This window comes from Pseudophryne corroboree, chromosome 3, assembly GCF_028390025.1.
Source record: "Pseudophryne corroboree isolate aPseCor3 chromosome 3, aPseCor3.hap2, whole genome shotgun sequence".
NCBI lineage: Eukaryota > Metazoa > Chordata > Amphibia > Anura > Myobatrachidae > Pseudophryne > Pseudophryne corroboree.
This window is the reverse complement of record NC_086446.1, coordinates 753,653,400-753,666,942: the sequence shown is the minus strand read 5'-3', so window position 1 is coordinate 753,666,942 and position 13,543 is coordinate 753,653,400. Positions and strand designations below refer to the sequence as shown.

Genomic DNA, 13,543 nt, shown 5'->3' with positions numbered 1-13,543 from the left:
TTCTTCACAGGTTCTAGCGGTTGCAGATCGCCACAACCATTAACCATTTCATGTCTACCGTTGTTTATCGCTTTGGGTATTTACCAAAGGGAGGTTGGGATGATAACTCATCTCACATAAGAACTCTGTCTCAACAAAGTTCCTTTAACTTGCGCTACTAAGGTATACTGCGGTAGCAGATCAAGTTCGAAAACAATCACATCTAATTCCGTCTAAACGATGTCAATGCTTAGGTAAGATGATAAATACGGCAAGACTTTTACCTACTACACCAGCAATAACAAATGTACGTCTAGTAATTAGTGCAAAACACGCACACTAGCGGTACATTGGTGTATTCACCTATTAAGAATAAAGATGTGTTTTCAATTTAGTTCGCCACCCTTCACTCGCGTTTCCCACAGAGGGAAAAGGGTGCATATACTCTGGACGACAGTCGCAGAGGGTCAGGATTTGTAGTTAAAATCAGCAACAAAGGTTCTAAAACACGACAGATTGCTGTCGATAAAGGTCCTAGAACTCTGTGCATTTTACAATGCAATACATGATTCGCTTCAGTCTGACCAGGTATATACTCTGGTTTCTCTTAAGAACGAATAAATCTTTCGCCTTTTACTAAATATTTCTGTAGAGAGGAATAACCGTGAGTTTCATGTAATTTTTTGATGCCTGCCTCACGCTGGGCTTAAGCAGTCAAACAAGGCAACGGCAGTTGCATACACAACAACCAGTAAGAACCAAGAAGCCGCATGGTAATGCAGCATGTGACTCAAATCCTCAATGGCTTAGAACACCATTATGTGAAAATGTCAAGAGATCATTACGTGAGTGGACATCTGTTAGACAGAGGATCTCACCCGTCAGGATTTGGATCCTGAAAACTGGACATTAAATCCAGAGGTGTTTCATATGGGAGTCCACAGAAGGGGGTTACCCTCAAGTATACATGATGGCATCTCGCCACAATTACAAAAGCTCAGTATGTGTACAAAACAGATCACAAGGGCAGTGGCGGTGGAGTCTCTCACATTCATGTGGTCATTCAGCATCGTGTATCTGGCTCCACCAGTTTCAGCTGCTCTCTCCGTTGTCAAAACGGCTCATAAGACAGTTTGTCACAGTCATACTGGTGGTAGCTCATGGGTTTCGGAGAAGTTGCTTCTCGAATGTTCAAGGAATACTTGCACACGATCTTGACCCGCTCATAATACGTCCAACCTGTTACATCAGGGAACGTTAGTTTACCCATAGTTACCTATGTACCTATTATCTATGTACCGCAGCTGCGGTTGACGGGAGGAGGGTGCAGACCGCCCTCTTAAGAAATTGAGCATTACAGTATCGGTTATACTAACCAGGTTACGAAATAGTAAGCCGTTTAAGGCAGCTAATTTTTACAAAATTTCGTGTGCTTACATAGGGTGTAAACCTCGGAAGTTTCCAACATCATCCTTCAAGTAACCCGTATTCTGTTAAACAGGGTGGGATGGAAAACTGCGTTGATCTGCACGAAGAGTGCAGGTATCTGTGTGGTAAACTTAATTTCAAAGACGTTTGCCTCTATTGGCGTCTGTACACATCTTTATACAAGGTGTCATCAAAGTTCACACTCTATTTATCCCACCTACAGCGCCAGGCGACTTGAAGTTGGGTTCAGATTTCTTACAGTTTTCATATTTTGAACCCTTTCAACAAATGGGAATTAAGTTTCTCACTTTGGAAAACAATTTTCTTATAGCCTTGGCTTCAGCAAGGGTTTTGTTTTCATATTTGGGTGCCTTGTATTCCAAGCCACCGTATTTGAGTTTTCTCATGACAAAGCAGATCTTCGGACGAATCACGCTTTCGTATTCTTCACATCAATATACCAATAGGGGTTCCTGTGTGGACAGCACATTCTAGAATTCTGAATGTGGTACACGCATTACGCGTTTATATATGTCCCGAACGTCAACAGTACGTGATATGCATACGTTGTTTGTTCTCTATGATACTGCCAACTGGGGTTAGCCAGTTTCTTAGCAGACATTATCCAGTTGGGTAATAATAATGACTACAAGTCAGGTTTACTTTAAGGCTAAGTTACAATCGCCTACGTCAGTAATAGCTCATCCCACAGGTTCTGTGGGAATGTCAGACCCAGTGGGTCGTGGAGTGTCTAAAACGCGGCTATATAGCCTTCATGTGCACCATGTTGGTGCACGTTTACACGTTATAAATGGTGGCGCCATCAGCATCTAGCTTTCGGCTGCCTACTGTTACAAGTATCAAACAGCTCTCCCGCCCACGAGGGAAGCTTTGGTACGTCCCAAGAGTACTCCAGTGACCCCTAGTGGATGATAAAGAAAATAGGATTTTGGTACTTACCAGGTAAATCCTTTTCTTTGAATCCATAGGGGGCACTGGACGCCCACCCAGAGCAGTTTTACCTGGGTTGTTTTAAGCTCAAGGGAGCTTAGGGTAACAAGTTTTACTTCATTGATATTAAGCTCAGAGGAGCTTATGGTAACACATTTTCACCGATTGGTTCAAATTTATAAAGTTCTATCGGTTATGGTGTCAACTGTTTAGTTGACAGTAAGGTTATGGGTCAACATTGTTGTTGTCCGTTATGTTATAGGTATTCTCCATTGTCAACCTCTCTATATCGTTCCTGTTCGCTCAGTAAAAAACACTGAGGTCGTACACTGAGGTACTCGGGGATATGGAGGGGGGGGAGGGTCCTAAATTTAAATATTCAGTGCCCTTGTTCGGCTACGCCCGTCCATATCCCAAGAGTACTCCAGTGCCCCCTATGGATTCAAAGAAAAGGATTTACCTGGTAAGTACCAAAATCCTATTTTTAATACCTACCGGTAAATCCTTTTCTCTTAGTCCGTAGAGGATGCTGGGCGCCCGTCCCAGTGCGGGCTGTATCTGCAGTTTGGTTATTGTTACGCTCATGTTGCATTGAGTTCAGTCAATCTGTAACTGTTGTTGGTCATGCAGTTGCATGCGTTGTTGTTGAATGCCATGTTGTACGGCGTGTTACTGGTGTGAGCTGGTATGTATCTCACCTTAGTTTAAAATAATTAAATCCTTTTCATCGAAATGTCCGTCTCCCTGGGCACAGTTCCTGTAACTGGAGTCTGGAGGAGGGGCATAGAGGGAGGAGCCAGTTCCCACCCATTCAAAGTCTTATAGTGTGCCCATGTCTCCTGCGGATCCCGTCTATACCCCATGGTTTTTGAAGCATCCCCAGCATCCTCTACGGACTAAGAGAAAAGGATTTACCGGTAGGTATTAAAATCCTATTTTTTCAAAAGATCTGTAATGTCTGGTAAACCCTGTGGGTGTTCTGTATTCTGGGGTTGTTGCAGTGATGTGGTTCTGTTTGGTGGAAGTAATACCCAGTGCCTGTATACTTGTATTTATGAGGACATAAGCTAATCGCTGCTTTGGTTTGGCAGGTGCCAGTCTCGGGACAGTTATCGGAGGCAGAAGAATTACCGTAAAGATCTAGCTATAGTAAGTTTCTCCAGCACTGTAATTTTCTCCCGTGTTGTGTGTAGGGGTAGAGAGCTTCACGTGAGCTGTAGACCTTAATGTTACATGATCAGGTTGCTGTTTAGATTGTAAACAGCAGGGGTAGACCAGATGCGGCACTCCAGCTGCTGTGGAACTACACATTCCAGCATGCCCTGCAGCAGGTTATTTATTTGGGGCATGCTAACTCCGTGTAGTTTTGCAGAACTGGGAGTGATGGACATTGCAGACCCTTAATCTACACCACAGATCTGCATTTTGTGCTGCCTTGACTCTGTGGCTCCTCCAGTCTGCCCCTTACATACGTGGAGATGCACGACACATCTGAGCAGTGTCACCTGTAACGTAGCGCTAGAACAGTGGGCAGCGCCAGTAAGGTATAGGGTGCTGGTGTGATGACACATTGGCAAGAAGGGAGCAGTGTCTGATTTGGAAATGCTGTGTGCAAGTTGTCGGCCCTCGGTTACTTCCATGTGATGCAGAGGAGCGTTCCTCACCTGCAGTCCGTTATACCAGGAGCTGCAGGGCTGTAATCCTGTATGGCTGCTCGTACACATCATTCTCTAAAATAAATACAGTATGATTTGGTCCTGAATTAAATATTTCAACGGGTTTGGTACAATATCCCAGCAGTGAATGCTAGTACCAGCAGTGGAATCCTGACTGATTATGGTGGGTGTTCTAACCCTGGCAACCTAACCCGAACGGTCATGATTTGTCCGTATTTTGACGTTTGGGATTCCGCCGCCGGTTTTGTGAGCACTGGCATCCTGACTACATCCTATTTTAACAGCAACCAACTCAACCCTGTTTATATAATTTGTTGTAGATATATATATGTAGATATATACAATATCCAGATGATCCGGCACTCCCAGTAATGTCCAACCGCCTGTGTGCCCCTGTCCAAAACTCGGATATGCAGAGGAGTTAGAACAAGCAAATGTTCAAGACAGGACCTGGCACTCCAGGACTTAGTATAGATGATTTTTTAATATATCAACTTGGTCAATGACCTGCCTCACTCCAAAAGCCAGTGGTGCAGTATAAAATGTAACATCATAGCACAAGCAAGTTACATACGATGCAGCATTTCGGGTCACGCAGGACCCTTCCTCAGGTCGTGCTAGTGCTTCTAACAAACAGATGAACAAACACACATATAACATAAATATTACCTATATAGCGTCCCCATGCCGGCGTCCTCGGTCTCAGGGCAGCGTGGAGCTTCCGGTCCGGACGAAACGCCTGTAAGATGACGTCATCGGGCAGCGGCGGTAACCACAGCAACCCGATGCACGGAGCTGCTGACGCTTCCGGACAGGACTGGACGCCTGGGTGATGACATCATCGGGAGGCGGCGGTAACCACAGCAACCCGATGCACGGAGCTAGTGACGCTGTCCCTGGCCGTGCTGCCTGGCAGGGGAGGCTATAAAAATATAAACATATAAAGCAATTGGTAAAAGAACAACAGCAGATAAGGTGGAAAAACAAAACACAATACATTTAAGAAATGAGTGTGCAGTGCTGGTACGCAGGTTGAGACACACTAAGATGTGACCTGCGCATCAAACGCCACAGAACAAAACCTCATATTATAATGGATTAACAGTAATGCATGGAGCTAACTGGCATACACTGGTGAAGGATAGTATATCATGGTATCTGTCGAAGTAATATACATACATTACCAATAACGTACATGACTGTCATACCAAATGGTCCCGACAGACTCACCATCAATTATTGGATAATTTGGCCACCTAGCCGGAATTACCTATATTGTAGATAATTCCAATTAATTTTCTCATTGAGTCCTGAAGGGTGCAACATGTTCAACTTAATGATCCACTTAGCCTCTAGTCTATGTAATGCCAGGACCTTATCACCACCTCTAGGTAACTCTGGGATATGATCAATTATTTGATAACGGAGTTCAGACAGTGTATGGGCTTTGGCGCAACAATGTCTGGATACCGGTTGTTCATTGGCATTACCTGCTAATGCCTGACTAATGTTGGAGCGGTGCAAAGTCATGCGTTCACGTAAAGTGCGGGTAGTAAGACCCACATATAGTAATTTGCATGGACAAATAATGTAATAGATGATGAATCTGGTCGTGCAGTTTAACACATGCCTGATGTTGAATTTCTGCTTAGTTACTGGATGTATAAAAATTGATCCTGTAATCAAAGAAGAACATGTGATGCAAGAAGGACATTTATAACAACCAGCTTTTTTAACTGATCCAAAAATGCCTGGTTTAGGGGAGTAATCTGTGATATCGGTTTTAACTAACACGTCACGCAAATTGCAACCTCTTTTGTAACTAGTCATGATTTGAGTGTTATGGAAACCCGGTAAGGATTTGTCGGTCTCAATTATGGGCCATAGTGCTTTACTAGCACGGGTATGATGGGACTAGCAGTAGAATATCTAGTGGACCAAATAAATTTATTGTGATCTTGCTTCTTATCAGGTGTGTCTTGGAGTATAATTTCTCGATCTTGACTCATCACCCGATTTTTAGCAAATTGCAGATCCCTACTGTTATAAACACTGATCGCAATTCATTGCTTGACGCTAGCAGCCACCATCCAGTAGCGTTGAAGAAGGGTCTTCCCTATTCGCAAATGCTACGGGTGGCTCGCATTACCAGCAATCCTGAACAGTTGGGTGATGCATTGGAAACTGTGGTCAATAAGTTTAGAAGCCGTGGTTATAACAGTAGGGATCTGCAATTAGCTAAAAATCGGGTGATGAGTCAAGATCGAGAAATTATACTCCAAGACACACCTGATGGTGCAGTAATTTTTACACTTGGTTTAGTGACGCGACAACACTCATAAAGGTAATCTGCGTACCAGATGAGGGATTTTGTATCATGCACATCAAACACTATTGCTCTGGTCTTCAGTCTGTTGCTCACAACAAAGGGGGGCTATAAACAAAAAACATAAAAAACACCTCTCATGGGGTAAATTTACTAAGGTGGGAGATTTTTAGAACTGGTGATGTTGCCCATGGCCACCAATCAGATTCTACTTACCATTTATCTAGCTGCTTCTAGCAGATAATAGATATAATCTGATTGGTTGCTATGGGCAACATCACTAGTTCTAAAAATCTCCCACCTTAGTAAATTTCCCCCATGGTGCAGTATTGTTGTATCGAATTGAAGGATATTCAGCACCTCTGTGGGTAATATGCGTACCAAAAGGTTGGAATAGATCAGCAAATCACAAGGAGTCTTTATCCTCCAATTTGTAATTGACACTGCAGCGGAATCCCCACATCAATGACTCTCAGCTGCGTGGACCACGGAGCTCCCTAGCTTCCCCTGTCCCGCACTTCCGCGCTGAGAGCTTGTGATTTGGAGAAGAAACACCAGTTAACCCTGGGAATGCTGGAGTCAAAGCAACAATTCCTCTTCTTACATTCCGCTGCACTTATTGTGGAGTAGCCGCAATCCCTTCTGCTGTATGGTTCCACATTACATTGTTTCTTGTCACTTGCCTTTCGATACAACAATACTGCACCATGAGGTGTTTTTTATGTTTTTTGTTTATTGCCCCCCCTTTGTTGTGAGCAACAGACTGAAGACCAGAGCAATAGTGTTTGATGTGCATGATACAAAATCCCTCATCTGGTACGCAGATTACCTTTATGAGTGTTGTCGCGTCACTAAACCAAGTGTGAAAATTACTGCACCATCAGGCGCTTGTCCTCTTCCCCTCTCTTTCCATATATATCTGTTCTATAGGAGGAGGTAGATTTTTACTGTGCTCCTCAGTCACTGCAGACCATTAAGTTGGAGGGTATTACTTTTATAATACCTTCAAAACGGCATCAATTCTTCTAGGTACACTTGCACACAATTTTTGAAGGAACTCGGTAGGGAGGTTGTTCTAAACATCTTGGAGAACTAACTACAGATATTCTGTGAATGTAGGCTTACTCAAATCCTTCTTTCTTCATGTAATCCCAGACAGACTCAACGATGTTGAGATCAGGTCCCCGTGTGGGCCATATCATCACTTCCTGGACTCCTTGTTTTTCTTTACGCTGAAGATAGTTCTTAATGACATTGGCTGTACGTTTGGAGGAGTTGTCCTGCTGTAAAATAAATTTTGGAGCCAATCAGACGCCTCCCTGATGCTATTGCATGATGGATAAGTACCTGCCTGTATTTCCAGCATTGAAGCACAAAGAAACATTCAACACTGGGGACCGTAGACAGAGGGGTCGGCCAAGGAAACTTAGTGCATCAGGTGAAAGACACATCATGCTTCCCTTCGAAATTGGATGATGTCCAGCAGTGACATCAGCTCAGAATTAGCAGAACCCAATGGGACCCAGTTACACCCATTTACTGTTTGGCCAGAAGTGATCTTCATAGAAGATTTGCGGACAAAAATCTATACCTTTGACATAGAAACAAGGCCAAGCAACTGAACTATGCACAAACACATAGGAACTGGGGTGCAGAAATATGGCAGCAGGTGCTCTGGACTGAAGAGTCAAAATGTAAAATATTTGAATATAACAGAAAGCAGTGTGTTCACTGACGGGCTGGAGAGCGGTACAACATTGAGTGTCTACAGTGAAGCATAGTGGAGGTTCCTTGCAAGTTTGGGGCTGCTTTTCAGCAAACTGAGTTGGGGATTTGGTCAGGATTAATGGTGTCCTCAATGCTGAGAGATACAGGCAGGTACTTATCCATCATACAGTAGCACCAGGGAGGCGTCTCACTGGTTCCAAATGTATTCTACTGCAGCACAACGACCCCAAACATACTGTCAATTTCATTAAGAACGATCTTCAGTGTAAAGAGGAGTCCTGGAAGTGATGATATGACCCCCACAAAGCACTGATCTCAACATCGAGTCTGTCTGGGATTACATGAAGAGACAGGATTTGAGCAAGACTATATCCACAGAAGATCTGTGGTTAGTTCTCCAAGATGCTTGGTACAACCTCTCCTTCAAAAACTGTGTGCAAGTGTACCTATAACAATTGAGTTTATATATATATATATATATATATATATATATATATATATATATATATATATATATATATATGTATGTATGTGTGTGACTGACTATATAACGCCTGTGTCTTCTTTCATTCCCTGACTGGGAGCCATGAGTGCTGCTGACTACTACATTTGTTTATGGATATCCACCACATGGATATTACTGGGAAGGCACCGTTATATAGAGAGAGAGAGAGATTTATATTTTGTAACATTTTCCCCGAAAACTGGGTTTGGGTTAATGTTGGTGGTGGTCGTTTACTATTTGATTAGACGGGTACATAGTTCCCACCTACTTTTTAGCCTTCAGATTGTAATGAATGTCTTTGCCCTTTGCAGAAGGAGAGGAGAGTTGTGTACATCGGTAAGATCAGCAGCCGGATGACCAGGTCAGAGCTGAGCGAGCGATTTTCTGTTTTCGGGAATATAGAAGACTGCACCATTCACTTCAGAGAGAAGGGGTAAGTGTTTTGTTTTCAGTGCCGGCAGTAATGCAACCTACAAAGCAGTGCAATTTGCATGGTTGCCCTTGGGGGAGTTACAGATGGTAAATATTGTTATGGAACAGGTTATCATCTGGCCAGCCAGTTCATTACATGGTCTCAAAAGGTGTCAGCCAGTACACTTCACCGGTTTGTGATTGGGCAGTTGTGACAGTGGGCGTCAGCCCTAGGGCTGGGTGCCATCACTCTTCATTGCTGCTTTCAGGGTCTTCGGACTCTAGTGGAACCCAAACTCCCGCTGAATGTGAACTCAGAGCAGTCTGTAACCACCAGAGGATGCCAGTCTTTGTGAGGAAGGGTCATATAGACCCAGTCCGTAAACTGCCGTGGTCTAAGGCATAGGTTCTCAAACTCGGTCCTTAGGACCCCACACAGTGCATGTTTACGGGTGAAGCTAATTATTTCACTTGTGATTCTGTGAGGAGACATGCAAAACATGCACTGTGTGGGGTCCTGAGGACCGAGTTTGAGATCCTGTGATCTAAGGCCCTACCTCAGTCATCAGGAAGACCGAGTGCTACTTCACCATGACAGTAGACAGCAGGATCCTGCTTTTACTCTATTTCTTGATGTCCTTATATAAAGTTAATATTGCAGGCTATTTGGTCATATAGGGTGTGTCGTTTAGTCTTAGAAAGTTTTGAACGGAGTCTCTATGCTTCGTGTTCCAGTGCTCGCCAGTGGACTGACAAAGGGACTGGATCGCAGTACAAAAATCTGTCTTTTTTTCTTAAATTAGTTGTCCTTCTGTTTTCTGTATTGGCAGCTCGCTGTATAAGCTCCTATACAACCCAAATAGTCTGGGACTGTCTAGATGCCGGCGATTGGCTGACGTAGTGCAAGCATTGTGCAGCCTCTTGTATGTTGCCGAACCAGTTTTCTCAGTTTATAGAAAGTTGCTGGAGGGATTTATTACTGTTTAAATATTATGCCGATTTAAGTGATTTGTTATCGTGTTGCAAGTACATGCAGAAACAGACGGAAATGTATTGTGAGTTTATTAGGCTTCGCCTCCCTGGATCAATTTAACTTTCGGATTAAGTATTTGGGGTTTTATTTGTGCAGAATGTCTTCAGCTTATCCCATTTTGCACACAAAAAACATACAAATTCTTTTCAAGATTCCCAGTTTTCTTGCAGTTGTACAGTGGGAATCTAGCATTCTGGTTGTTTTTATTTGTTTTTTTTTGTTTTTTTTAAATGTATTAAGTTCTATATCGCACATGTATTGCGCAGGGCTGTACAGAGAGTATTTAGTCATTCACGTCAGTCCCGGTAGATACTGCTGTCTATATTCCATATCGCGCGGAAACATACACTGGGATTCTTTCTGTGGGGTGTAGTAGGGTATGCCAGACCACCCCTTTCTGTGTGATTGGAAACTAAAAAGCAGAGCAAATATAGCACCAATCCTCAAGTACTGTACTGGCAGTATATGGGCTCATTTACCGGGTTGTCCATGTTCAGATTGCCTGACTCGTACTAGATCAGCCTGTGCCTCACGTTGGGTCACTTGCCTGTACAGTGATGAGCTGTCCTGTGCTCAGGGAATGTAAATCCCCCATGTGTAATATTGTGCTTCTGTCTGCAGGGATAACTACGGCTTTGTGACGTACAGCTGCACCGAGGAAGCCTTTGCTGCTATAGAGAGTGGCCACAAGCTGCGCCTTCCGGATGAGCTGGCCTTTGACCTCTGCTTTGGGGGCAGGAGACAGTTCTGTAAAAGTAATTATGCGGATCTGGGTAAGTCTCATAGCGTGTTACATATTAATCGGTGTGTTTCTTACAATGTGTTGAACACAGGATGCATTCAAGGTACTGGCTAAATGTGCATCATTACAGGCCCCTGCCCAGCCAGTGTGTGTTACCTGGATGATAGGCCCCACCCACTGGGGGTCAGAAGACTCTCTTTATAACGTTCTGAGATAGAGCATCATCTCCCACACACACGATTACTACACATCACTTGTCGGAGAATATTGATTCCTATCTGTCCCTACCCCACTGGAGTTTAGTTTGGATTCCCTACTAGATAGACCGGATCGTTTAGCCAAAGACAGCCTGCCAGCCCAGCTCTCACAAATTCTTCACTGTCTTGTGCTGGGATCCTCTGAAGCAGATGTATTAAGCCTGGAGACTGCATAAGGAAGTGATAAACCAGTGATAAGTGCAAGGTGATAAACGCACCAGCCAATCAGCTCTTAACTATTAATTTACATATTAGAGCTGATTGGCTGGTGTGTGTTTATCACCTTGCACATATCACTTGTTTATCACTGCCTTATGCCTTGTCCAGGTTAGTACATCTGCCCCACTGTTTGGAACTTTGGTGGTTACCCTTAAAACTGCACATGCCACAAGACTGCAACCTGTATACTCCCTGTCTTGCTGTGTTCTATGGTTGATGACCACTCCTGTAACATGTAAATGGCTTGTAATCAATGGTGAAACATAGAATTTGATGGTGAGAACTGCTTGGCCCATCTACTGTAGTCTGTCCATGTACATACACACATGTATACACTGGGGTTATTTTTGTTGTTTTTGGCGCCAATAAACCTACTAGTATATTTTTGGATTGTGCAAGCACGGGGAGAATATACAAACTCCACACAGTTCTGTGAGGCAGTAATGCTAACCATTACACTATCCATACTACCCAGGCTCCAGCCGGGGAGAATATACAAACTCTACACAGTTAGGGTTATGGTGGGAATCGAACCCATGACCTCAGTGCTGTGAGGCAGTAATGGTAACCATTACACTATCCGTACTGCCCAGGCTCCAGACGGGAAGGCAGTAGCACAATTCAAAATTCCAAATAGTGGAGCCACACCTGCCTGCCTGTGAGTCCCGGGCGGTGGTGTTTGGGAAGGAGGGGTAGGTGATGTGGCTCAGCTATTTGAGTTTCACTTCTGGAACCGCCACTGCTCACAATAAATAATTGTTGAAGGTGACTAATCTCTTAGTAAGTGTTTTATGGTCTCCGTTTCTTTCCTCCAGATTCGAACCGCGATGACTTTGACCCAGTGCTTGTCAGGAGTAAGCTTGAAACGCTAGACTTTGAAACATTACTAAGAGAGGCGCAGAAAAGCCACCGGAGGTAACGCTACGTCCACGCATCAGATCCAAATTAGAATCAAATTATGTATATCCAAATGAATTTACCTCAAAACACTGGAGGAGGCCTTTCAGTGAATAGGAGCAGGAGCCTCTCCGCGATGGGGGGGGGGAAAGAATGATGGAATTTCTATTTAATTTTTTTTTTTTTTTTTTAAATAAAGGAAGAAAAAAAATCATAAAAAGGTTAAAAGACATTCAGAATTTTTTTTTAATGACTTTTGTTTTTCTAACCTATTTAACAGCTCATAATGTGCATTCTAGAATCGACTGCACAGATCTGATGAGAAAATCACTGCAGGCCCAAATAAAGTATATTATATATATATATTAAAAATAAAAAATGGTGTTTTGTTTTTTTTTACTTTTGAGTTACTCTTGGTACCATCAATTATGATCAACTGTGGCTGAGTTGGGCTGGCGATCGTTAAGCTTTGATCTGCGCACGGCTGCACTGACCTGTTTACATTAAAGAGACCTGTCAGACTGTGTGTGTGTATATGTGTGTGTATATGTGTGTGTATATATATATATATATATATATATATATATATATATATATATAGTATGTTCAGGGGGGACCTAGGAGAGAGCGCACTACTACTGGATAAACAAAATAATTATAATGAGCACACGTAAAGGATCATGCTCTGTCCAGTGAACAGTCTATGGAAAGTTACAGTACTTCCTGCAAACAGACCAAATAAAAAATGCACTTCTTTGAGAAGGTTATGATCAAATATTATTAGTAATGTTAATATTAACCAATCTTACATAGTGACAGCCTGTTCCATGGTGCTCCACAACTGGGAACAAAAATAGTAATAAAACTAGACTGAGTAATAACACACACACAGGTAAGAGGGATGTTAAGCTTACACTTTATAGAGAAAAAGTCACTGATGCACAAGGGTAGGGTCTACCTATTGCATATAGGTCCAGCCAGATTGCAGAGGTTCTTGGTCGGTTGTAAGATACGGTCACACAGGAAGATTGGTCTGGGGTCAACGGGATGTGAAAGAGAAGATATGTGAAGTTTATTTTATAGAGGGGATGTAATTGTGTATTATGGAGGTTCTGGAATTTTATAAGCTGCCTTGAGTTTTCAGAGAACGCTTGAATGTTTGGAGACTAGAGCAAGTTTTGACAAACTTTGTACTCGAGGCGACCTAGCGGTCCAGGTTTAAGGACATCCATGCTTGTGCACAGATTGTATAATCAAACCGAGATACAAATTAAGTCACCTGTGCTTAAGCATGAATGTTGTTAAAACCAGGACTGTAAGGGTGCCTTGAGGACTGAGTTTGGGAACAACGACACTAGAGGAACGTCTTATTGTGCGTGGGAGGTCATTCC

At 43.1% G+C, this 13,543-nt stretch overlaps 1 protein-coding gene and 1 non-coding gene across 2 annotated transcripts in view; both read left to right on the top strand.

The window, feature by feature from the left end:
• LOC135056783 (peroxisome proliferator-activated receptor gamma coactivator-related protein 1-like) overlaps window positions 1–12,341 on the top strand; it is a 69,116-nt gene extending 56,775 nt beyond the window's left edge. Inside the window, exons 10-13 of the mRNA XM_063962361.1 lie at window positions 3,450–3,507; window positions 8,905–9,026; window positions 10,659–10,810; window positions 12,071–12,341. Coding sequence (XP_063818431.1) covers window positions 3,450–3,507; window positions 8,905–9,026; window positions 10,659–10,810; window positions 12,071–12,174 — 436 coding nt within the window. The 3' untranslated portion in view covers window positions 12,175–12,341. The remainder of the gene's footprint in view (window positions 1–3,449; window positions 3,508–8,904; window positions 9,027–10,658; window positions 10,811–12,070) is intronic.
• LOC134899881 (U5 spliceosomal RNA) lies at window positions 572–686 on the top strand. The gene has a single exon (XR_010173430.1). It is a non-coding gene; the product is annotated as a U5 spliceosomal RNA (small nuclear RNA).
• Window positions 12,342–13,543: the final 1,202 nt, after the last annotated feature.